Source organism: Leptonychotes weddellii, chromosome 3 (genome assembly GCF_054177405.1).
Source record: "Leptonychotes weddellii isolate Sample4059 chromosome 3, ASM5417740v2, whole genome shotgun sequence".
Lineage (NCBI taxonomy): Eukaryota > Metazoa > Chordata > Mammalia > Carnivora > Phocidae > Leptonychotes > Leptonychotes weddellii.
In genome coordinates, this window is record NC_138371.1 from 32,795,781 (window position 1) to 32,822,170 (window position 26,390).

The window sequence follows — 26,390 nt, forward strand, 5'->3', positions numbered from 1 at the left end:
CTGGGAATTGTTATAATCTTTCCCTTGAGAAGGCTCTGTTGCCTACAATGAGGAAAATTCTTAATGACCACTTTACTCAATATTTTCAATATGTTTTAATATGATTACTGATATGAAAGTTTAATAAGCAATATCCTGGTTAATTTATTAATTTCCCTCAATTTTCACATTCTCAATATTCATGACCTTTCTATTCATAAAAGTACATTTTTTTTTTCCAGCACCCAGGTGCCATGCCGCATTCTCTGTATCTCAGGCTGTGTAATGGGAATGTTCAAGTGATAGCTCCTGCCTGGCTGGTTGATAATTAAAATGCCAGACAACATAGTGGCAAGGGCTTTAGAAATATTTATGTGAGATAAATTATTAATTTATGTTGTATTCAAGACAGTTTCAATATGATAAACATTTACTTATCTTGATAATTAGATAAGGTGGTTTGTGGTGTCAATTATGCCATAGATTTTCTTATGATTTCCTCCCCCCGCATGATGATTTTCAGCTAACTAAATAAATTCACTCTACATTCATGAGCCTGCGGAATTTGGACTATATTTTGTAAAATTCCAGCTTAAATAGTGAAGAGCACATAAATAACCAAAATGAAAAAGACTCAACAAAACAACTAAAACTCTTTTTGTGCTCACCAGTTAGCCACTTGTTGTTGAAAATGTCTGATGTAAAAAGAATCTGCTTTGGGACCATGGCTACACAGATGAGACTTTAAGTAAATAATTTAGAACAGTGTTTCCATTCTCTGGGGCAATACATGGAGGCAGCAGTGGCCACCTTGTTGGTTTGAGACTTTATCTTCAATTAGGCAAATGAAACAGAGGCAACAATATATTCCACCAGCCCCCTCAAAATACAAACACTGTGTCTCATTCACTTCAGAAATGATGCTGATGAGCAGTCATTTACAAGGATGCTCTGTCTTGATTTTTCTTAGAGATGGATTCATTTCTCTCTAAGATTGTCCAACATGTAAAAAATGTAGGGGAAGGAACTCCACAATTTCTGTGTGGGGAAAAAAATAAAGTGAACCAAGCCAAACAAGAAACAAGTAAAAGACCTCTGTGCTTCGGAATAATTTTTTTTATTGATTAGGAATGAACAAACTTGCTCTTTTGAACCTGGTCCATTAGAACAATAGTTTCTGTTATTTCACCATTTTGTATGTAAGAGCTTCACTATAATGGACTCCACTTGCAAAAATAATTTCACAGAAGAATACTTTTTACAAATTTTGCCTTTGAGATACTGTAAGTATAATTGTCATAACTAGCATAAGGAATATATCCATGCAGACACCCCTAAAATTCCTCCAAATTTGGTAGTCTGAGATTTATTAAAATGCTAAAGTTGCTTATGCTAGAGAGAGAAGGGGAAAGAAGGAGGAGGAGGGGACCAACTCATCCCATATGTGCAGAGTTCATTATTAAAGAAAGCTCAGAAAATATCAGTCTTAGTGTCTTATTGGTATTGATTTTAAATCCACTTCCCTCTTGCCTTTCTACATATTAATTTGGAGATTTTTATCTTAGGACAAATTCATTATTAATATTTCAAGTTGCTTAATGCAATTGGAAAGTAGGATAACTTAAGGCAGAACTGACTTTTAATACCAAAAAAGGAATCCATACCTAGATTGTATAACATTTTCTGGAAGGCAAATGTCTCTTGCTTCTAAAAGCATGATAAGAAATCTGGATTTTCTTACAATCATTTTACAGGATATAGTATTTTCACATATACGTCCTACCTTTTCCTTTCTTTGGGCATGCATGCCCACAGACACACGTTTGTTAACATTTCTTCTAGCTTCATTGTATGGCATATTTTATTCTTATTTGCAAAGACTTCTCTAATCAAAGCAACATGACACCCATGTTTCAGAACTATCATGTGGCATACTACTTGTAGATTGCTTATAAATTGTCTTACATGATATTTTGAGTGGTGATTACCTCCTTGGAGTGCTGATAGTCGAGTGATGCACATTCTTGTGACATTTGCTTCACTACATTATAATGCATTACTTATTTTTAAAAATTCCCTATCTTACCCTGAAGATTTCTGCCCAACCAGAGGTTGTATATTCTTCTTGCATCTAACACCTTTTTATATTTAAGCTGTATTTTACAAACCTGATAGTGTTTTCTTTGCATTAACATTCCCCTCAGTGGAAATGTCTTTGGCATCTACTTTTCACGATTTGGAGTTGCCCCATGTGTTCTAAAATACAGAGGTTAACATTTTAGCTCTTCCTGGAGGATAATGCTAGACTCTGGTCTCATACTGCCCTGAGAAGAGATGCCCTGAGTTGGAAGCGTAAAGTGATGCCTCTGTGTGATAATCTAACAAGAGTGCAGAATAGACATGGTTTAGCTTTTGCCCAAATTACTTCTGTGTTCCAGCCCTTTTCTTGAGTGCATACTACTTTTCTCTAGACTCGTCAACATTTTCCTTTTCTTTGTGAGTTCCCTGCCATCAGAACACATGAAAACACTAGCTTCCTATTTAAAGCTTTCTATATGGATGAGTCACATATTCAGAAATTATCTGAGCCTATACATGGCATTCTCTGATGTGTGCTCTGATCCCTCACCAGATGTGACAGTATTTCCATTGCTTTAATGGTGGGATTAGAGCTTCTTCGTCCGGGGGGCAGAAGAAAGGTTTGGGTGCCCTCAGGTACATATATAAGGATACCGATTATGTATGTGGATTGGGAAGCTATCAGAGGGTTAACACAAGTTATGGCCATTTGCTTTGGTCTTTTTTTTTTTTTTGCCATGAGAAACATCTATATTGAAAACAGTGACCGGTCACACAGAAATTCAGCCAAACTTTTTTTTTTTTTTTAAGTCGATGTAAATCTCCCATGCTGTTTAAATGTCGGAACTAAATTTACCAAACTTGGCAGATTTGTAAAGCTGTAAAGGACTGCCAAGTGTTCCCAGTTTCAAGCAGAGAGAGTTCTAACAGTTCCTGAAATACTTGTAGGAGGCACCTGGTGGTAACTGCAGTTTCACAAGGCTTCCGAGCGCCTACCTTGCTAGCTGGCATCTCTGTATGCTGACGATTATTACAGTGATGATAAAGTGTCAGAATAGAACAGTCCAGAATAAGGCACAGCCCTGGAAGGCAAGCACATTCCCACAAAATCTTCCTGCTGGAGAACCCTCAGCAATTAGACTGAGGTTCTTGACATCACAGCCAGCTGGTTACACCAAACAAATAAAGGGGGAGGGGGGCAGATGATGGAAACCACACACATACCTGCAGATATGACTTAGCCTGTTTTTTTTTTTCCATTTAATCAGGGATTGTTGTCTGAGATTTTGCGTAAGGAAGAAGACCCTCGGACAGCCTCTCAGTCTCTTTTAGTAAACTTGAGGGCCATGCAGAATTTCCTCAATCTGCCGGAAGTGGAGCGGGATCGCATATACCAGGACGAGAGAGAGCGGAGCATGAACCCCAATGTGAGCATGGTCTCATCAGCCTCTAGCAGTCCCAGCTCCTCCCGAACCCCTCAGGTGAGATATTTGCTCCACTGACTTTTCACTCTTGGCCTTGGAAACATCTTGCCTTCACTGAATCTGTGTTTCTCTCAAAAACTAAGAGACTTAATTCAAGGATTTCTTGCTTCACTGATCATGTTGGTCAGAGGATGTGAACCTCTGACCATGTAATAGTAGTTATCCTTTACTGTGTCATATGGTATTCCTGTCCCTTTAGAAAAGAACCATTCTTCCACACAGAAGGGGCAGGAGTGGGTGGATGGGTAGGCTCTAGAATGTTTGCACACAGCTGCTTAGTTATCTAAGATGGGGCCAGGGGATTTGAATTGAAGCTGAGTTTGCATAGCAAGGACACTGCTTTTCCTTAAACTGTATATTTATTTGGATACTGGGCAGGGAGGGGGGTTGGGAGGTGTTGGTTAGGGTTGGGGGCAGGGGACAAGTAGAGTAATCCAAACTCTTCTTTATGCAATCTGAAAAAAGACAAAATGGGGGAGAAATCTCTGTGTGGTGGAAGCATGTATGTGCAGTGGCTGGATCAGAATGTTTGGGAGATCATTCAGTGATCCCTTAGAACACAGTAGTAGTGGAAAGTAGGCCTTAATGATTTTCCTTCCTAGGGTCATCCTCCCTACAGAACTTGATGAATAAGCTTTCCTTCCCTCCTTTTTCCGCACTTTAAAAGCATTCTGATCTGGTCTTCCTGCAAATGCATTACATACATCTAGTAATGCTGTGTGCTTCAGAGATCCTAACTTTATAAAGGGGTCAAGGTCTCAAGTCAGCCAAACGATCTTTCCAGTTCACATCTGAGCCCATTCATTTATAGCCTACTTTCTATTTCCCCCAAACTCTTATTAGCCAATAGATTTATGATAAAGCCATCTCATTCACTGTTGCTAGGATGCCTGCAAGTTATATCTCAAAACAAATGTTTAACAGGTACACATTTGTACAAATCAGAAAAATGGGTAGTTTGAAACTAAAGTTTTTGTTTTTGTTTGTGTAGATACCATGATTTTGGTGTTATGAGTGTTTTCTAATAAGTTCCAAGGAACTGATTAAACATAGAAACAGAATTTTATTCTAATAGAAATATTTGAGCTTTTTCAAGTACATCCATTTTTTTCACACATCATAACTTTTTTTTGCTCTGCAATAGATTTTTAACTGAAGATCATTTTCTATCATGCAGTGCCAAATTGTGATACTTACATTTTAGTCTTTGGTGAATTATGGGTTTTAGTTACTGTTAAACCAAAAATAAGTCTCTTGATTGCATTGCTTACTTTGGATGAATGTAACCAAGCTTTTTTCTTTTTATTTATTTTTTTAAAATCTTGGGGCATACATATTGAGCTATTGAGTTGGACGAGTTGTTAATTTGCACTAAGATTTACTTCTATTAAATTCACCAATAATTTTGCCACTTTTGAAGCCCAATAAATCATTATAGAGAGTCCAGCCATACTTTATGGCCATTTAACCAACTCAGAAAGTCACTTCTACTTGTTAGAAAATAACTTAGGTCTTGGTGGTTCATTTTCTGCTTCTTTGTAATATTTTTCTAGTGTGATTATTTCTTAGACACCTTTTCAAAGACCTGATAGTTTTCAGAGTCAAAGCAGTTTACCAGGGAAAACAGGGTCAGTATTTTGCTTTATTGAATAGCAGAAAAATCTCATCTAGAAAATTCCTACGTAGAAGTGCCCTTTACGGACAAGAATAACAGGGAAATTGATCATTTAATTTCACAGTTTTGAGATTTCTGAAAATAGATATAAAATCTTTTTGAGAGTGTAGTCATATCACTGGCATTTGTACATTCTCTGGAACTTTCTTCTTTTTCTGTTAGTTAAACATTGAGAAAAGGAAGTTATTAAAGTCTTTTAAAACATTTTCTGATTACATTCTATTCAAACTTCTTTACATACATATCTCAGTAGTAAAGATCCTTAGTAAAGCTTTGGTTGTGAGAACAAATGTGAGAGGAGCATCCACTGATGAAGCTTTTAGTTGGAGCCAACATTCTAGAACACCCAGGCAGCCTATGTAGGTTGATGGAGAGCATTTCCCAGACCCCATCAACACTTTATTATTGGTTCAAAACAAATGGAAGAAATCTAAAAATGTTAAATTAAACCTTCAGAGGCCCTTCTCATAATCTTTGAGTGGGCCAGTATTTCTTGATGTACTCAACAACGACAAAACAACAATATAAAGATAAGAATGATCATTTATTGAGCACTTGCTGTGTATCAGGTACTGTGAGCATTTTGCATGAATTCAGTCCTCACCATTTTGTGTGGTTATTCCCATTTTATAGATGAGAAAACTGAGGTTTTGGTGGGTTAAATAACTGGTGTAAGGTTGCATGACTGAGTTGCAGAGCTACGGTTTGAACTCTGGTTATTTTGATTACAAGGCATGGGCTCCTAACCATATATTATAGTGCCTTGAGGGGTTCTGTTTTAGCCCTGAGGGTTCTAGAGAAGATTTGACCAGTCAAGTAAGATGAAATACTCAGTGAGGCTAATGAAGAAATTTCAGTTGAGAAAGGTGGGATTGATATGCTAAAATAAGCACTTAACAGGAAAAGCACTGTGGATTAACTAGAAATTTTGAGAAGATAAAGGACTTTCTTTAAAAAAAAAAAATGACAGAAAATTGGATTATTATGAGAAGACCCCAAACTAGAAGGCAAGAAGATGTTTGCATCTTCTTTAGCACCCAGCCTAAACTGGAGATTTTGGAGATAGGATAGTGCATTATCCTGAGCCAATGCTCTGGAGCCAAAAGCACTTTAATTCAGATCATGGTTCTGTCACTTGCTGCTGCATGTCCTTCCAGCAGGTTGAGTATCCTCTTTTCTTTTCAGTTGTCTTCTTCAGTAAAATGAAAATAATAAAGTCCAACTTACCAGGTTCCTCAAAGAATTAAATGAAATAACAAAAGTAAAACACTTTCTGGAGTGCCTGGCAAATGAAAAGTACCACATACAATATAGTTATTATTATTCTGTGGTAATTAGAAAATAGTAGGGGGCAGGGAGAGAGGAGAATGCAAAAGTCAGTGAGCGCTCTCAAGAACGAAAGCTTGCAGAGAAACTTGGGATATTCATGCCGGCTTCAAGGTGCCATGGAGCATGATCCCACAGTGTCCAGGCTGCATGCTGTGTCTTTCTCCAGATCCGCAGGCTGCTTCCTCAGTGGGGGAATAGCTCAGGGCATCCGAAGAGGGAAAGTAATGATTTGGTGACAACTGCCTTGTTTTGGGATTCTAGGGCGAGTGGAGACCGAAAAATACCCAGTTTAGTTCAAATCAGCCAGGTGTGCCCAGGAACCAAAAATCAGGGGTGACTTTTCTTGCAGTCCTGCGGCCGGGCGTTCTGAGAAGTCTTCCCAGCCCCCTCTCATTACACACCAGAGTAAATGCTCCTGACAGTCTTTTGGATCATGGAGATGCAAATGTTTTAGGGTTATCTTAACCCCAAGAAGTACAGACACCTTCTAGATTGTCCTTCATTTGTCTCTGAAGCTGATGGGAGATCATTCAATTAAAACGAGCACAGCAGAATACATAAAACCACAATATGAGTTTAAGGAAATGAAAATGGCACATCAAAGGCATTCTGAAGCCTAGTTTTATGAAATGAAATTTTGTTTCATTTCCACTGATTTCCTAGGTGAAATTAGGTGACTGTCTGGGTAGCATAATGATGATAATGATGAGAAACCATACGTACTCAAATGACATATGTAAAGCTTTAATAAAGAATGAGAGAGACTCGGGGGAGTGCATTAAATTGAGTAATAATTTATTATTTAGAGACCTCTACCCATTTACTCATTTTTTTTCTGGAAGAATTGGCTGTTCCTCCAAGGTGTGCCATTTTTAGAAAGAAAAAGGTAACTGCATGTGTGTTCTGCATGCTTGTTTTGCAGTTAGGTGATCGCTTATAGTTTGGTGCCCAGAGTAGCCATCCTACCTGTGAACTGTCTAGGATACTGTGAGGAAAACAACAGGGTTGACAGGACTCTGCATGTCCTATAGGAATGCACTGCAATTATTTCCAATCACAATTAACCTGATTAGAATAATGGACAGGAAGTGTCCCTTTGTAGCTAATGCAGTTTGGCATCAGCTGACTGAAATCCTTTAGTAATTTCTGCACAGATGGCTGGGCTGAATGCAGCACTTTTTAAATTATTATTTTCATGGTCTCTTGGTAGGCCAAAACCTCGACACCGACAACAGACCTCCCCATTAAGGTGGACGGCGCCAACGTCAACATCACAGCTGCCATTTATGACGAGATCCAACAGGAGATGAAAAGGGCCAAGGTGTCTCAAGCCCTGTTTGCCAAAGTGGCTGCAAATAAAAGTCAGGTGAGTGGTTTTTTAAAAGAGCAAAAGTGAGGACTGGAATTAGACCATTCTCCTCCTCCCACCAATAAAAATACATCTGTTCCTATAATAATAATAATAATAACAATAATAATCCCTAGGGAACCTATCATGTTCTGCCTTTTGCTCTATGGTTTGCTTTTATTCCCACTGGAGTTCAAAATAGAGACTAGGTTAAAACCCATATTTTTTCTTTTAAAGATTTTTTTTTTTCTAAAAAGCATCAGCCTTGAATGCTTTCTCTCATAATTCTAAGCATTGCTATGTATCCCTTTTCTTTCTTTCTTTCTCTTTTTTCTTTTTTTTTTTGATATTTGAGCAAAACTTAGCATGTACAAAACAGCATCTTCCTGAGACCCAGTTGGAATCTTGTCTCATCCCCTCTCGTATTCCCACCAGGGGAACTGCTGACTTTGTTATAATAACCTCTTTTCTCCAGCCCCAGAGACACCTTGCCATGTCAGGTGTTTCTTTTATGTGTAGAATACAGTTGTTTTTTCCAGGAGAAAACACATGTTGGGGGGGGGTCCCCAGAACGAGTGCTAAAATTTATAACAGAAAAACATAGAAGCTTATCCAGTACAATTTCTCAGTGCCGGGATTGTGGGGAATGGAATGCTCCAGGGAAAAGGGTAAGCAGATGCTTAGGTTTTTTATTTCTGAAAGCAGCATAGTTGATGGGATCCACTATCTGTCTCAATTCGTTTAAAGGGATAACTACTACCCTCTCCTAAAATGGGTTAGGTTGAGGTGCTTACTTATTTATCCCTAGGTTGAATAATGATCCAGTGCATGGTGGAGGAAACAAAAGTTAGCTAAAGCATTATTTTGAGAGTCCTTTGATTCTGAGCTTGATTTCCTCTGTGGCCTTGCATGACAAATGTTTTCATCCCACATATGTAAATGGTAAAATGGTCCAGCATCTCCTTAACAGATCTTCTGTTGTGTGCTGAAAAGAAAGGGAGTTACTGAATATTGTATTTCTATTAAGCAGGAAGGTTTTCAATGAAAATTAAATTATCATCTTTAAAATGATAGATAGCTAAATATTGTATTTAGACTAATTATATTGTTTTGGGATTAGCCTTTTTTACCTATAGTTTTGCAGTAACCTGACTTAAGTTATTTTTCAGATGTTGATAAAGAGAAAGGAGTAGAAGAATATCAAGGAATTTTGAAGAGAATTGAAATACTCATTTTCCTTTTTAATTTCAATGTAGTAATTTTTCCAGGTTATTCTTAGTCTTCGCTCATCAATGAAATCATTGAAATACAGTTTGCTAAGATACGATGTCCAACCGTAGGATGAAATACATGAAAAGAAAACACCATAGAGCCTTCTTAAACTGTTAAATGCATAAAATCCCATGTACCACATGGCAAAATATAATGAGAGTTGGAGCTGTTAAACGAATAAAGCTGTTAAATGCATAATGCCACTTGGCAAAACTACTGTGCATTTAATGGTTTTCCACTGTGTAATAAAGGACATATGTGGTAAATGTGCAGTGAGTATAAAAGCTACACAATTGATTTTGCAAACCTACCCCTTAGTTGTGACTTGACGTAAATATCAAAGTTTCACTCAGTTCTTCTTTCATAAGCAGCTTTGAAGAAAAACTGAAGCCCATAGTCTGAAAGCTTGATTCAAACTGCCTGTAATCTTTCTGTTGACTTGGCACTGTGGCTTTTGGAAATGGTGATGCCTCCAGCCTCCCAAAATAATTCAGGTGGCTGATTGAAAGCTGTATCTGCCAGTTGGCATAAGCTTGGCTCACCCAATTTTTGATCCCCCCTGAAGAACTCAGTAACCCTGATTTTGTGGAATCTGGAGGAAAATGTAGTTCTGGGAATTAATATGTTGAAGGGTGAGATTGAGCCTCTGTGGGGATAAGGTGCTTTAAGGTTTTACCTTTTTTCATTGGGACAGTGACCTCATTCTCATTTATGAATGGGGAGCCTTATTGTAGATAGATAGCTGACTAGATTGGCAAATCAGGTGTTAAGATTTTTAAAAATGGTACCCCCCAGCAAAGTGCACTTACCTGATAGTTTCAAAGGCAACTTAACATATTTACTCCCTTTTGTACGTACAAGCATTTACTTCATAAAGAGCATATTTCGTGAAATTAATTGTACAATTTGGTACCTTGCATATATATTTGGCGTGTATCCATAAGGTGTGTTTCTGTGTGTGTGTGTGTGTGTGTTTCTGTGTGTGACTAATAGTGGAACTTTGGCCAAAGTACTTAGCCTCTCCAAGCTGCAGTGGGAAGTGGCCGCACCCTCTTTATTGGATTGTGAGGACGGAGAATACAAAGATATTCTCTTCCTCTCCTGCATTTCCTTTCTTCCCTCTCTCTGTTTCTTTGGAGGAATCAGAAGTTCTTGGGAGTGAGCAAAACAGCAAGGGCTGTCTCTTCTCTTAGAGGTGAAATTAGAAGAACCTTTAATTAGGAACTCTTGTGATCGGGAGTAGGTTTGGAACCCTGAAGGCCCAGTTCAAATATGCATAGCAACCCCTTCCCTTCCATTTTACATTTCTTTTAAAATAGAAACAAGCCCTCCATTAAACCTCATCCACTCTTTGGTGTGAATTCCTGTCATCAGCTATTAAGAATAATACCTATAACTGTGTTAGGCAAGCTTTGAATGAGAGTTAGAGGAAAAAAGAAAGGAAAATTTTAGAGAGATTATGGTGGTGGGCCAAGATGGTGCCTGAGGGCTCTAAGTGTTTAGGGACACAATGGGAGGAGGGCTTCAGAAAAGGGGTTGCAAGGGTGGCAACCTTGTGCAGTTTTGTCTGTGGTCTCATCGGTGACAATGTATTACTAGAGTGTGTGTGTGTGTGTTTTCTTAATGTGTGGGTTACATCAGGATGCCTTTGTAGGCTTCTTTGTCCAGCTCAGCTCTAGCTCCTTTGTTATGCATGGCCGGTCTATCATCCACTTCCTCTGAATGTCTCCTGTTTGCCCTTGCCTTTCTCTCCCACAAAGAGAAGGAGCCAAAGAAGGGAAAGCGGAAGAAAACAGTAAGAGGAAAAGGTATGGTTGTGCATATAGGTTTATTTCACCTTTAACTTTTCCTTCATTTCAATTTAGGATCTGTGTGTGTGTGTGTATGTGTATGTGTGTGAATTCTGAGGATAATCTTTTTTTTTTCTTTCTTCAGAATATTCAGATTGTTGATGGTGTTCATGGGAGAGTATACACTCTAGTGGGTGATTGTTTTTTTGTGAAATAGGAGACCTTAGTAGGAGGGGTCCTTAGTAGAAGGCATAATTTAAAGTCATACAGGAAATTTTCTGATCACTGCAGTGTGACCCTTACGTGCAAAGGGCTACCAGGGAATGAACGCCCCCGAGTGCAGTCTGAGTGGCTGCAGGAGCTCCTTGTCATCTCCCTGTTGCTCTTACACTCTGTGCGGTGGCTCCCCCCATTCCTCCCCAACTGCAGCTTATCGCACATGATCTGGGAAGTGGAAAGATGAGGAGAGGAGATGCAGTGGCCCGCTGCAACCCTCCAGGGCTGGCCGAGTGCTTTGTGACAGCGTCTTCAGCCACATTTCTTTCCCTTGACACCTACTGCTCCCTTCCCCAGAAATGAATTCACTGTTTCTCCATATACTGACCTCTTCTCCTTTTTATAGTCTGCATTACTTCAGCTCATAGAACGCTGACGGTGATCTAAAGTTGGTGTTCGGTTTTTGTTTTGGGTTTTTGTGTGTGTGTGTTTTGCAAGGAGAGTAAATCTTTATTATTTGTGTACCCAAAGACCCAACGCTACATATGTAACTGCCTTTTCCTACTCTGTTTGGGTGAGAATAGAGTAGGTAGAAAGACTGGAAGGGGCTTATTTCAATTTCTGTTTTCCCTTGTCCCCATTTAAAAAAAATAAAAGCCAACAAACGAACAAAAACTTTAAAAGGGCACTGGGTTTGCTTCCCTCTTTTTTTTGGTGGAGGTGAAGGGGCTTGCTTTCTGCAGGAGGAAAGTAGAGGAAGGCTGGCACACTGCAAAGAGGAGAGATCAATAACCTGGTTGTGAAATCTCAGATGCTGCTGATGACAGGGCCAGCCCCAGAGGAAGTCATCTGGGAATAAACAGGAACCCTGGCTGGGGGGGTGTTGCCTCTCTGGTGAGCATGTCCTTATCCCCACCAAGATTTAAAGACCCTGGAGTTCCCCTCCCTGCCACACACACTTTCCCAGTCCCAGCTAGCACTGGGATCAGGGATAGGAGAGTCCTTATTCTTTCTGCACAAAGAAGTTAGAGAGGGAGTCATCATCATGATCCCCCTGCAGCTGGGGAAGATGAGTCTCTGGCCTCCAGTACACAGTTCTGAAATCCTTTTCCCCATAGAAGCTGTGTTCTCCATGGTGATTGGGTTTCAGTATGTTCTATGAACATCAGTATGTTCTATGAACATCAAGTACATTAGGATTAAGTAGATTTTGTGTACTGACCTTTATTCCTTCCTTATCACTTAAACATTTCTATCCAAAAAAAAAAAAAAAGTGTTCCATGTTCCTACTGACTTAATAAATTGTATTCCTAAGTAGAAGGCTACTTATACTTTAGATGTAGATTACAAACTCAGATTTTATGAACTTTCTTCCCTATCATAAAATCTCTCCTTATAGTGGTCTAATTTGCTTAACCGGCTGAATGATTTAAAATATGCAGCTTTTCATGGCAGGTCCTTTTAAAATAACGCAAAAATAAAGGAAAGACACACAACTTTATGTAAAGAAAAATAAGGGATATATTATTTGGTTTGTTCCTTTTATTGCTCTTTGCTGTTGGAGTTTTTATCACATTCAGTATAGGCGCTAACGTGTCCTTCATTTGGTCAGGGGTTACCACATTAATCTTTGCTTTTGTGTCCTTTAAAATGTCCCAGGCACAATTTAGTTGTACATATTTCTTTTATAAAGGAATAACCTCTATTTTATGATTACTTAAATAATAGCACCCTCATTTTTGAAAATGTAGAAAATGAAGAAAAGTATAAAGGTACAGACATGAATCACCTGTAATTCTATAGTGCAGATATAGTTACTATTCACATTTTAGAATCCTTCTAATGTGTAGTGTGTGAATGGATGTGCACATGCATGTTTGTGTCCTAATCAAGATCATACTGTGCAACACATCATTATGTGACAAGTTAAAACTACAATTCTTTTTTTTAAGGCCAACTTTTCATGTAGGAGAGTAAATTTACAAAGTATAAAATATTACTATTACCTTTTATCTCATTACTAGTTTCTTAGTCTTTAGAAAATACTGCACAAAGATCAGGGTTTTGCCACTTTGCTCAGAAAGATGTTTGACATTTCTCTTATTAGGTTCCCTTTATGGAAATGGCTTTATTAGAGCTGGGATAGCTCAGGCTACTGGAAGGAGATGTTTGGCTGCCGCATCTCTCTGGTATAAAAAGTGACAGGAGGTAATAACCATACGATACCCTATGTAAAATGAGTCAGTGGTCTTAGTCTCACTCCTAATGATCTCGCTTTTGCTATCTCATATTTAGCACGTAAGGCAGGTTAAAATGAGGTGGCACGCAGCCTAGCCTGAGTTGCTGCCCCTTCATGCTGGGCAGGTTTCTTTGTAATGTAACCATATTGACAGCCCATCAAGGAGCAGTTTCTACTTTTGTCAGTTGGGGCATGTTTACTACAATTTCAGGGCTATCCACCAAATTCAAATGAAAAAATTAATGTATTTACACTACAATTACCATTTGAAAAAAGTTATTATGCCAAGTAGTGAAGAGATTAGATTTCTCAGCATCCCCAAATGCTAAACTAAAGTAGGCAGTCAACACAATGATGTTTAAGCATCAAATTGAGCCCTTCATCCTCTGCCTTTTTTTCTCAGCATAGTCTCTAATGATTACATTCTGTGAGAGATTATCAGCAGAAATTCCCTCAAGATCTCAGTTTTTATATCAACCTGATAGTGAGAAATTGGGTTCTTTTTACTATCCCTATAATTAATTATGTTAATGTTTCATGCCCTAAAATGACTTTTAAGGGAACCCTTAATTAGATATCCATGAAGATTACTCACGGAATTCATATGCAGTTCTTAAAATATCAGATGCCTTTACCCATCACTCATGTTTCTGTATGGCTTTTAAGCACATCTTTATCTACTGCAGAAATAGCAGTAGAAATAGTTACTTTGCCAGGTCATGACACAGCACCTTTGGAAACTTGCATGTGAAGCAAATCAGGTTGACATATTAAAACTACTTCTCCAAACTCTCCCAGCCCTCTTACAAAGAGCACATTGGGTTATAACAGGGTTCTTAACAGCTGGAGAATGTTGGTACCTATGAAGAGTTCCTACCACTTTGCTGTAGAAACTGTTGAATCATGTTCCTTTCACAGGGCCAAGACCAGGGTGAGGCAAGCTGGTGCAGGTTTTAAGGAGGCACACACTTTCAGAGCCACACTCCTGAAATTTTGCACATTAGTTGTTTGCTTGCCTTACTCTGGTCTCAGCTCTGATCTTTAAAAAAAAAAAAAGTCTCATTCACAGTTTTCTGCTGTGTCTGTTTTTTTTTCCCCGTGCACTTACAAGTTCTTGAGGCAGTTTGCAAAATATATAGTATTACATCACAGGTATGCAGAATTTGGACCTGAAGTCAGGAACTGGAAATATTTGGTTGTTTTCTGCTTCATGGTTCAGCCTAGCACATTTTGCTGCTAATACCTTTCTAGTATTTAAGTGGAGAAATACAAGATTCGAGATTCATTCATCTTTTTGGCAAATACGGATGGCTTTCTCAGGTGCATCTTCCCATGTATGCATGTATGTATCTGTGTACATATTTGTATAAAATCATACCAAATTTCCACATTATTCTATAGCTATGTTTATCCCTTATATCTTTAGTAAGGAGGGCAACAAGATTTTATGAAATTCACTCTTATCTTGAGCCCTCCATAACAGAAGTTAAGGAGCTGTTCTGAAATAAAATTTTCATTACTGTCAATTACAGATTCAATCTTTACAAACACATCCATAGAAATGTGAGGGACATGCCCAGAGACAGCTGAAAATTGGTCCCCTTGAAAATAGTTTAGAACTTAGTGTATAGTTTTGAAATATACAAAAAGAAGCTGATCATTTTTACTTACCACATTCAAGGTATAAAATAATTAACCTTGAACTGTAACCAGATGCTCAGCACAAACCCTTTTCAGGGTTAGATGACCTCCCCGTCAGGGAGTCACCGAAGCCCTTGACAAGTCTCCCTTGCAGTTAGCCTTTTATCCATTTCAGTGTTCTTGATTAGGTTATCTTGAATCATTAGGGGGTTTATTTATTTTAATAGACACTTATTGGATTCATGAAAAGAGAATTTGGTGACTAAGGAACAAGAGCTGAATATTATCTGGCTCATTTCACACTTCAGAAGAGTCTCAACCAGCTGAAGAGAAATCCTTCACAGTTACAAAAGTTTGTTTGGGGACTTTATGTGCTTCCATTTAGAAAGCGACTGTCTGTGGTTAATAATATGAATTTTCTTTTGAGGCACTCAGAAAACATTTCCTTGTGGTTGCATATGCTGACATTTTCTGTATTGAGGATGTGGGTGAGTAAATGGCCTTTTACATTTCTGTGCAAGAAGCTTTGAGTCATTCTCCTGAAGAACTGTTCATTTGCTGACTTATTCATTCATTGGAGTTCCTAGAGGGGCCAAGGGGGTGGAGGGTACTTACTATTTGTAGATTGAATTCACTTATCAGCTCTGTGTTAGGCACATTGAGCAGCACAGTACTACAACATGACTGTGACAAGGCCTTGCCTTCAAGGCAAGTACAAATTACTTAAAAGGAACGGTTATTTATTCCGTCTATCTCTTTGTAGATCAGACTAGGCTGTAAACTTGTGTTTGTTGCTAAGCAAATCCTGGTTTGTATTTATTCTGAAATAGTAGAAAAACTAGGACATTTGTCACCAACATAAACCTTAATTTTTTTAAGGGAAAAAAAAACGGGAGAAGTTGGAGTCATTACCAGTGTCCTGGGGTAGGAAAACAAGTAACTTAGTACACACTGACATTTCAGTACCACGGACAGGAACCCTTGTCTTCCCATTTGCTTCCCCTCCCCCTCACTTAAGGGTAAGGTTTGGAGTTTATGGGATTCAAAGCCATTTCTATTGGGGTCCAAACTCAAACACTGGTTGTATTATTGTTTTGTGAAAGACCTCCTTGGTTATTTGGACATTCTCAGCCTTTGGTATGTAGTTTGGAGAATGTTACTCAGTTATTGTCTACTTGAAAATTTTAAACCTTTAACATTTTCTAGAACTGAAATAATGGGATATTACCCTTCCTGATTCATTTTTAATCCGGGAAAGCTGTAAAAAATTCTCGTATGAATAACAACAACAACAAACACACAGAGAAAAGAAAAGGGTTAAAATGATGAGAACAGATGTTTTTTTTAAATGATTGATATAGCTTGGTGTTTACAAAATGTGTCATTTTTTTGTTAGAATGAAAACTCCTATCGGGTGAAGCATATGAAGTATGTACTCTACTATTACCAGGCCACTGTGGGTCCTGATTTTGCTGTGAAGGAAAAAAAAAATCAGGCTAGGATAAGTGGTGTTCTTGACTTTATCATAGTCTTTTCCCTAAGGACTTCTTGTTAGGAAGGAATGAGGGAGAAAGGAAGGGAAAGCAGAACAAAGAAAAAAGAAAGTTAATTCTTTGTCGTGTCATTTAGAAGCCTTCTATAGCTCCCATGGCCCGTAGGATTAAGATGAAATTTCTTTGCATATTATTCTTTAAAATCTGACACCACCTCTGTTTCTAGACTGCGTTAGCCCCACAAAGTTGCTTTACATTTCTGGGATGTGATAATTTTCTAAATCTCTGCATTTGTTGATAATGTTATCTCTGCTTGGAATGTGCTTCTGATCACTTCCCTTCCCCATCTGGTGAAATCCACCTTTACCTTTAAGATCCACTTTATATGTCATTAGATCCACTTTATATGTCATTCTCTATGATGGTATTCTTCCTGAGTTTCATAGTCAGAATACTTCCTTGCTGATGATCTCAACTAACCTTGTCGTAAAAATAATCAAGACAAATGACATACGTAACATACCAGCACATTGCATGGCATGTAGTAGATGGGTGCTCAATACAAGATTACAGACTAATTAATGTTCTGAGAGACCTGTCACTGTTTGCGTTTATATATTACATACAATGCATGAATATATAATGTAAATTGGATCACCCCGTTTTCTTTTATCATATTCATGTATTAGAGATGGGAAAACAAACCTCAGAACATTGACAGGGTTCCTTCTTAGAAGCAGGGCCCCTCTCCAACTATAACATTCCAGTAGGCTAATTTCTATGCACTCAGATAATTTCAGTTCAATCTAATGAGTGTGTATTAAGCATCTTTGATGTGAAAGGAACCACAATGCTGTGAAAATGCTAAAATGAGTAAGAAACCAAGCCTTCCCCTCCACCCTCATCAAGAAACTGACCGTTCTGATGGGGATGCACACATGCCCACTTGGAATAATAATCATCATCAAACTGTAGAAGAATATAAGCGAAATGCTTTGAAGTCATACCGGAGTGAGCAAACAGTTCTTACAGGTCAGGTGAGGCCATGTCAGCTGAGCTTTGGAATATAGCTTCTCACAGGGGGATAGAAGGTTGAGTATGAGATCTTCCAGCCAAGGGAGTAACATGAGCAATATTAGTTGTGCTCAAATACTTTTAATTCACTTGGCTTCGGTTCTCCCATACTAAAACAGTTAAACTGACCATATGAATATTCAACCAAACTTTGGGTAAAACTAAAGAGAAATTACAGATGGGTAGGTATATACCCCACATTTCATGTCTGGAGATGGAGATACCAGCCATAGTCAGAGTCTGTGAGTAATTCACAATGGACCAGCCATAGTCAGAGTCTGTGAGTAATTCACAATGGCTGGAGCACAAAGTCAATAGAGGAACCGATGGCAGACAAGACCATGAAAGAAAAACAAGAGCAAATTGTGGTTCTTATTGTTGCCTTTTGTAATGCTTTTGAATTGGGAAAGAAGGGGTATCTCATTTAGGTAAATCTTTAATAAAACTATCAACTCACTAAAAGATCAACTATGGGATTATCATTGACCTTTTAAAAAGAAATAATGGCACATTTCTTCAAATCATAAATAGTCCTAATACATTTGCAACATGATTTGTTTTGTAAATTTAGATTGACATGCAACTTTTCAAGAACACATGGATTGTGTGAGTGTCGCCTCACCTGCATAGTTGGAAAGGGTGGTCAGAGTTATTTTTTTGACTGAAGGAAACATATTTGTTTAGGAGGCTGATTAGATGGCTAAAATGAGATGTTTATAGATATTATTTACTTACGCACTGAATGCTTAAGGACTCTTTTAACCATCGATTGCAAGGATGCAACTTTAAATTTATATTCCTTCTCTGGGTTCAGATTTTTGAAGGCAAAAGAGTTTTAATCCTAAATTCCTTGGCATCATTACACTTAGACTCCATGTATATTTTGCTATGTAAGTTTAGGTGTTCTTTGTACTTTTTAACATTTTTTATTTTTAACAAATTTCAGACTCACAGAAATGTTGCAAAATTGTACAGTTTCCATATATCCCTCAACTAACTTCCTCTAATGTTAGCACCCTACATCACCATAGTGCAGTTATCAAAACCAGGAAATTAACATTGTTTTAATGCTCTTAACTAAACTAAAAAGTTTATTCTAATTTCAGTTTTTCCACTAATGAGCATTTTCTTTGCCAGGATCCCATCCAGAGACTGCACTGCATTTAGTTACTATTTCTCTTTAGTTTTCTGTAGTCTGTGACCATTCTTAGGTCTTTCCTTTTTCTTCCTTTTTTCTTTTCTTCTTCTTCTTTTCTTTTTAATGACAATTTGAAGAATACTGATGTTATTTTGCTGAACATCTCTCAATTTGGGTTTGTCATGATTCAACTGACGTGCATTTTTGGCAAGACTACTGCAGATACTGGGTTGTGTTCTTTGCAGTGCCTCATACCACAGGCTTCATGATGTGCATATGTTATCACTGGTGATGTTGCCCTTAATCACTTGGTCAAGGTAGTTTCTTCTTTGTACTTTAACCCTGATGGCTAATTATTATCTGCTATTTCTGACAGATAACAAGATAACAGATCATGGAATGTAGAGTTGGAAAGGGAAGTTAGAGACCATCTTTTGTAAACTCCTCCTTTTATAGTTATATCCCAGAAGCTGTAAGAAAGAGGGTAGCCACTTGCCCAAAGGTAACCCAATCACTTAATGTCAGGGCTCCAACTTGAATACTCTGAGCTTCCTAGCTGTAATTCACTTAGCCTCAGTTTTACCATACTAGAAGGGCTAAACTGACTATATGAATATTCAGCTAACCTTTGGTCGAAACTTATAGCCAGCCTAAAAGAGAAATCAGAGAGAGGTATGCACCCCACAGTTCATGGTGCCTGCTCACAGAGCTGACCAAGGCTGGAAATCAGATAAACTTCTGTATCAGCATTTCTGAAACGAAAATAATTCTCCTGGAATTCTCCACGTAACACACAGGGAACAACAACAAAAAACCTACTTGAGATTTTTAACAGAAAAAGGAGATTTGTTTATTAATAATTCATGAGTTCCCATTGAACATGCACGACAGAAACAGTGCTATTCAATAGAGAATACTGTCATCTGTCACTGTTTTATTTGACATTTACACTTTTTTTTTCCCTGATACTGCAAAACTTTCTTGGACGGCATGCAAAAATTATATAAATGAAAAAAATCCCAGTGTGGGGACTCTTTATCTCTTCTGTGGTGGGTTCGCTCACAGTTACATACGTGTGTGTTCATGCAGCAGCATGGCACTTTCTCACACCTTCATTAGCCACCAAACAAGCTAATAAGAGACCCCATTGAGAAAACAGAGATAAGCATCCCACATGGGCTGGTGGAAGGATCATGTGAACAAAAAGATGGAGGGTGAGGCGGGAAGTGGGGTGGAAGAATAGATTTCCGGAAGGTAAGCATTCAGATACGTGAAACGAGCCGTGAATCAGAGCAAAAGGAATGTAAATTATGGCCGCCATGAAGAAAACGGACAAACATACATCTCCATTTCTGATGCAAAATAAATGTTTAGAAATGGCATCACAGGAGTGCCACTCGTAGGGAATATCGGCCTTTAGTGGAAGAGCAAGTTAGAGTTAAGAGCACCTTGTAATTTTGTGCTACTGAAAGGCTCTTGACAATCTTTCTGCTCTGTAGGTTAGTTATTATTTATAAAAATCACAGAACCAGCTGATACATTCATAAGCTAATTATTGAAGCAGCTGGGTACACATGGTGCAATATGTCCAAGGCTGTGAAGTATCACAGATTTCTTGGGGCCTGCTGTGGTGGGGGTGCACTGTTGAAGGCTCCATCCCTTAATCTGATCAGCCAAGCAAACACTTTGTGGGGAAACTAGATTAATAACCCTCTAAATACCATGAATGTGCTTTATCTTCAAAACCGGGTTCCCTTAAACATGCTATTAGCTCAGCACCATCAGGGATTTGAGGAAGTTCTCTGGTGCCTGAAGAACAGGGTCTTGTTGGCTACCTCCCTGTGCCAGAAATTAATTTGGTTTGCTTATGTCTGCACACATGATCACACTTGTGTCTAATCTGCTCCCTAATAGCTTCAAGGTCAGGACCTTGCATGTCAGTGGGCAAATTGAGCACCACACTTCTTGAAGACTGATGGCAGACAGCACACAGTCCATAACGAGGCCTGTAGTTTGTCCTAAGTGATTGTAATGAGTGCAGATTATAACAGCGCATATAAATCAAATGCGGCCATGAATGTTGTGCGAGACATTCCGCATCTCGTAAGTGGAGATACCACTCAGCTGTCACCTGTCCCCTTTCAAGCTGCAGCTTCCCACAATGCAGTTCACTCCTCAAGCGGAACAGCAGGTGCTGTCCTCCTGAAGGTCTGGGTATCTCAGAACTTCGTCTTTTAACAGATGTAGGTTTTTGTTTTTATTTTCTGTTAAATGATTGGTCTCTATGCTTTAGCTTCCCCTGGGAGATGTTAAACATACCTGTTTGAAACATTTGAAAGAATTCAGTTGGAGACTTATTCAGATCTGTGTAAAGACAGAGAAAGAGGAGCTTATTTTTCCACAGATGGTTTATTTTCCATTTCAAGAATTCTTTCCTTTGTACAAAGAAACTCTTGAGGAAACACGTTGGGACTAGGAGATTTTTTTTTAATATAATTTATTTCTGATAGGGCTAAATTGTCTTCAATTTTCATATATGTTGTACCTTGAAAATCAGCATTTACCTCTCAATTGACTTGAAAAAAAAAAGTCTATGAAAATACTTGGAAAAACATTTCCAAGCAAATTATTCGATATCTTGTTTTCATTCTTCCTAACCCTCTAACTCTCCCCAGCTCCCAGTTTATTGCAAGAAAAGATCAGGTCTGCGCAAATGTGGCCTCTCACTTGTAAAAACAAGGCAGTGTTGTGTTACAGATTAGTTTATAAATCCCCAGTGGCTTCACAGTTCAGTGCCTACAGCTGCTGCAGATGGGCCTGGGTTTTTGTCTCTTCGCGGTGCTGCAGCCGGCAGTTGAAGGAGAAAATGGAATGATCAGGTTATTAACATGGAGGCCGCGAGGAAGAGGCTGCACAATGAGAACAGCTGGTGTTGCTGTCTTGGCTGATGCAGCGGAGATAATCAAATCTTGCCTTTTTTTTGGGTAAAGGCAGAAGACACAGTGGAGAGTTAGACAAACAACGGCTTATGATATTATATGGGGTTTTTATGATGCATGTCAGGAACTTTCATTGGCTTACAAGTTATGATATAAAATTTGTTGAGATTTGGGATTTAATTTTTTCAAAGTTATTTGTGTTTATTTCTGCACCTTTTTAGAAAAATTCTTACTCTTTTGCAAGAGGCGTGATGTGGGACAGTTCTTGTTTTTAAAATTAGTGATGTAGCTTGGAAGTGATGGGTTAGAAAGCTACTGGGTAAAATATTTTGACATGAGTCAGTGAGCGATGTTGACAGCATCCTCTGTATTATTTTCATATAATCCATCATTATTTGCATTACATTTTCTTTCTCGTGCAGTTTCAAGGGTGAGAACATCCGGATGCCAGAATTGGGAGACACATTTGCAGGTGTGACCTGGCCAACTGCCTACCTTCCTGCAGGTGTGGCTGTGGCGGGAAGGGGATGGTTAAGAGGGCCTAGAGCCCAAGGCATTCAGAGATGGAGCAAATATACAACTTTTTCATTCTAGCTAAGGTGGTGGTTTTTATTTTGTGGAGTTACTGATAATTCTAAGACTATTTCCTTTCTAGAGAGTTCAGTGCTGTTTACACTCAGACATGTTTTGTTCCTTAGAATTTACTATGTTGCAATACATATTTGTTCATTTTCACTCTTCTCTTAGGATGGAAACTATCCAACTGGGTAATTTTTAAAAAATTGTAGCTGAGCAACATGAATTACTTTCTTTTCAGAGAATTAGATAACTGTCACCTTGCTGGAGTATCTTTTACAAAGGACCTGTAAATTCATCGAGAATATATTCAATAGGAAAAGTGATAAGGTGATTAACAAGCATGAAGACTCTTGGCTATTGGTGTAACCACCTCTGTGGTCGTTGGTTGGTTTTTCAAAGTTGTTAGCTGTTGCAGTATCTTCCTGGGTGGGTAGGAACAATTTTGACAGGAAAAATATGCTGCACTGGGATGGCACTGGACTGCAGTCCAGCCATCCTCTGCTGCTCTGCACCCTACAGATTAACCCAGGTGGCCTTCTCTCTCTCTCTAGGGCTGGTTGTGCGAACTGCTCCGCTGGAAGGAGAACCCCAGCCCAGAGAACCGCACCCTCTGGGAGAACCTCTGTACCATCCGTCGCTTCCTGAACCTTCCCCAGCATGAGAGGGATGTGATCTATGAGGAAGAGTCGAGACATCACCACAGTGAGCGCATGCAGCATGTGGTCCAGCTTCCCCCTGAGCCAGTGCAGGTCAGCATCCCCTAACCTGGGCAGGGTGCTTGGTGCCAGCAACTGTCAGGGTCAAAGGGGGACACCACACAGCCTCCCATTGAAAGGTTTTTCTTATATGGTAAAGATATGAACCGTTGTGCATAACTATGCACCAGATTAGTCTATTGAATGTCTCCAAGGACAGAGGCCCCTGTTCTCATAGTGGGTACCGCGTATGTGTGTATGTGTATGTGCGTGTGTGCACACACGTGCACATGCTCATACACGGAGAAAAATGAGTGGGAAGTCGAATCCAAAGGCAGCTTCTTTCCTGAGTGTGTTTTACTTGTGGGACTGTGAAGCCAGAACACTTGTGGAGAATTAAACCTCCCAGTCAGAAAACACAGTTCATAGTTTCCACCATTTTCTAAAGAAAAAACTCTGAAGTAGCTAATAAATTAATCTAAAAGTCTCTCAAGGAAAGTTTGACTAGGCTGAGGAAAAGAAATATTCACATGAGCTGGAGAATACCATTGAACTCAACTGGACTTTGAGAGAAATTATGATAGATTCTTAGAATTTTAAGATGAGTTTTTGCTGTTTTTTGTTTCCTCTCTTTTAGAAATCTGTGTTCATTTACGTTGCATGTTTTATTTGGTTAGTATTTGCTCTCATTGAGAGAAATAATATTTCTTTCTTTTTTTTTTTTAAAGATTTTATTTATTTATTTGAGAGAGAGAGAATGAGATAGAGCATGAGAGGGAGGAGGGTCAGAGGGAGAAGCAGACTCCCTGCTGAGCAGGGAGCCCGATGCGGGACTCGATCCTGGGACTCCAGGATCATGACCTGAGCCTAAGGCAGTCGCTTAACCAACTGAGCCACCCAGGCGCCCAAGAGAAATAATATTTCTTTCTAAAAACAATTGAGTTTAGCTCCTGAGTCTTGCAGCAGTCTAAAATCAGTGATCTTCAGGAAGAAATATTAACTAGGCTAATACCCCAAATTTTGACCCCTTAGAGTTTGCCCATAAATTATTGGATAGGTTTTGAGATTTGTCCTACTGTCCAATACCAGCAGTCCCAACTCGCACCAAAGAGGACCCTGCAGGGCTTCTGTTTGACCCTCCTTTTGTGTAGCAAGAAGGAAACAGGAATGCGTGCATGTGTGCATGTGGATGAAGAATGGAAAGAAGATTAGAATGAAGGAAGGGTGGGGTGCATTTCTTGATCAAGATATCAAAGGAGACGGTGGTGAAGGACTTGGCAAAATGTTCTACCCTGAGGTTTCCTCGTCTCCTTTCACCTCGATCTCATCCCACATGCCTGGGGGAGAAGCCAGAAGTCAACGGGTCCATTATATCACTTATCATCCAAATACTGACATCTCAGTCAGTGATTTCATGCTGTCATTGGTCAGTTTCCAAAGTCACAGAGTGAATTGCCCAAATGATTAGACTCATGAATTCATACAGCTAGAAGCAGTCTCTTAATATAGTCACAGTGAACTCAGAGCAGGTGGGTGATAAGAGTATACAGCTAAGTGGTGGAGCCCCCTGTCCTGGGCCTGGACTCGTGGTAGGGACAACCCCTTCCCTGGACGTGAGCCCCAGGGCTTACCCTTCATGACCCACCTTCCCCCTTTCGTCTCCTGTCCTTTCCTGGCTGGGGCCTCATCCAAACACCTACAGATAATTAGACAAACATGCTAAGAACAGTGTTTTTCAGATTTTGAGATTTAGTAGAAATTAAAGAGGGAGCTAATACAGGTGTATCAACCTTTTCTTTTGGAGAATACATTGATTTGAAAAATTCAAGGGAAGCTCCAATTTATTATCCATATCATTTCATAAAACAAAATACTCTTTAATATCAACAAGTTAATGAAAAGGATAGCCTCAGACAAAAGATCTTACAAACTATATAAACTCAGGCATATGAAAAATTCGCTGTCACCCTTATTTTTCTTGTTTTGATGTGAAATAGTCAAAACTTCTGTGTTGAAGCAACACAGGTCGAGAACTAGCTTCAGGGAACCACCAACTTTGTATGGACTTTTCATTCACGGTCCATTTTAGTTCAGCCTAGCTGAAGTGGAAATAGAATGGGAGTGAAAAACTGATTTATTGTAGACATTTAGAGCATCCAATTTTTATCACAAGATGATGACAAAGTTGGAAATGTAGAGAAGTTTGAGATAAAATACTAAAACCATTATAATTAAGGACTTCCCTTCATTTAGATGATGGTTCCTATACATTTCTTTCTCCATTCTTCGTCCAGAAGTTCTTGTCTCTATGAGGTTCCTATGTTTAGGTAGCTAAGAGGATATTCAATATATAATATTCTAACTGACCAGTTTGAGTAAAGTAAATCATAGAAGTAGACCACCAATTGATTTATGCGTTTTATTATCTTTTATGTTAGTATGTCAGAAGTGGAGTGTGCTAACAATATTTAATGGCTAAGAAAGAGTCAGCCTGTAATTTTCCTTTTTCAGTTTTAAGCACTTCGTGGCTATTAACATTAGCTTCTGATATCACTAAGAGAATTCACTTATTTTATAAAAGGTTATTCCTATCACTCAGATCTTAGCCAAAGAGTTTACAAATAAGGTAATTTTCTCTACATTGACTTTGCCTTAGCCATTGACCTTGATCCCATAAGTACTGTGAAATTCTTCAATATGTTACTTTTTTTTTTTTTTTTTTACATTGTGCCGGTTTCTCAGTGACACTGCTTTGAAATGCTGCATTTGTTTGTCAGCAAAATACAAAACTTTGGGTTAATTTTATAGTATGGTCATGATATGAAAAGGGAAGAAAAATAAATGGAACTAGCTGGCAGAACTCTTGAGATTGGAGACTACCGTTGGCACAGCCTCTGTGACTTAGGGAGGACTGTATTTTAATAAAAGATCCCAAACTACTAAAAAATGTCTATAATCATGCGAAAGTTAAGTCACTGGACTCCGGGTTAGGATTCATTTGTGCCCTGTATCGGCTAAAATTTTAGGAAGATGCAATTATTTACATGTTGTAGGAATTTTATGTAGGGTAGTACTAGTTTGGTGTTATTACATTTTGTCTAGTTAGGCAGAAAATGCACCGTTATCAAGTTGTTAAGTAGAGTTGAAATCAGTGATTATGAAGAGCTTCTGCTATATGTAGCATATTGTAAATCATGCAGAAGTCCGCTCCATTTGTGGTTATGGAAGGGTGCCATTTAAATTTCTTTAAGTAGTTAGGGTATACTATTCCTCAGTTTTTCTTATATGGTAAAGATATGAACTGTTGTGCATAACTATGCACCAGATTAGTCTGTTGAATTAGGCCCCCACTGATGTACTAGATAAAGGAAGGAGCATCACAGCACCCCTGCCCCATTCAGTGTTTTCTGTGATGTGAGA

The 26,390-nt window shown here is 38.7% G+C and overlaps 1 protein-coding gene across 2 annotated transcripts in view; it reads left to right on the forward strand.

Moving 5' to 3' along the window:
- Window positions 1–26,390, forward strand: part of SATB2 (SATB homeobox 2) — a 193,675-nt gene that overhangs the window by 131,544 nt on the left and 35,741 nt on the right. For both annotated transcript variants that reach the window (XM_081813908.1, XM_081813907.1), the window contains 3 exons: window positions 3,327–3,539; window positions 7,757–7,912; window positions 22,827–23,024. In XM_081813908.1, coding sequence (XP_081670034.1) covers window positions 3,327–3,539; window positions 7,757–7,912; window positions 22,827–23,024 — 567 coding nt within the window. The remainder of the gene's footprint in view (window positions 1–3,326; window positions 3,540–7,756; window positions 7,913–22,826; window positions 23,025–26,390) is intronic.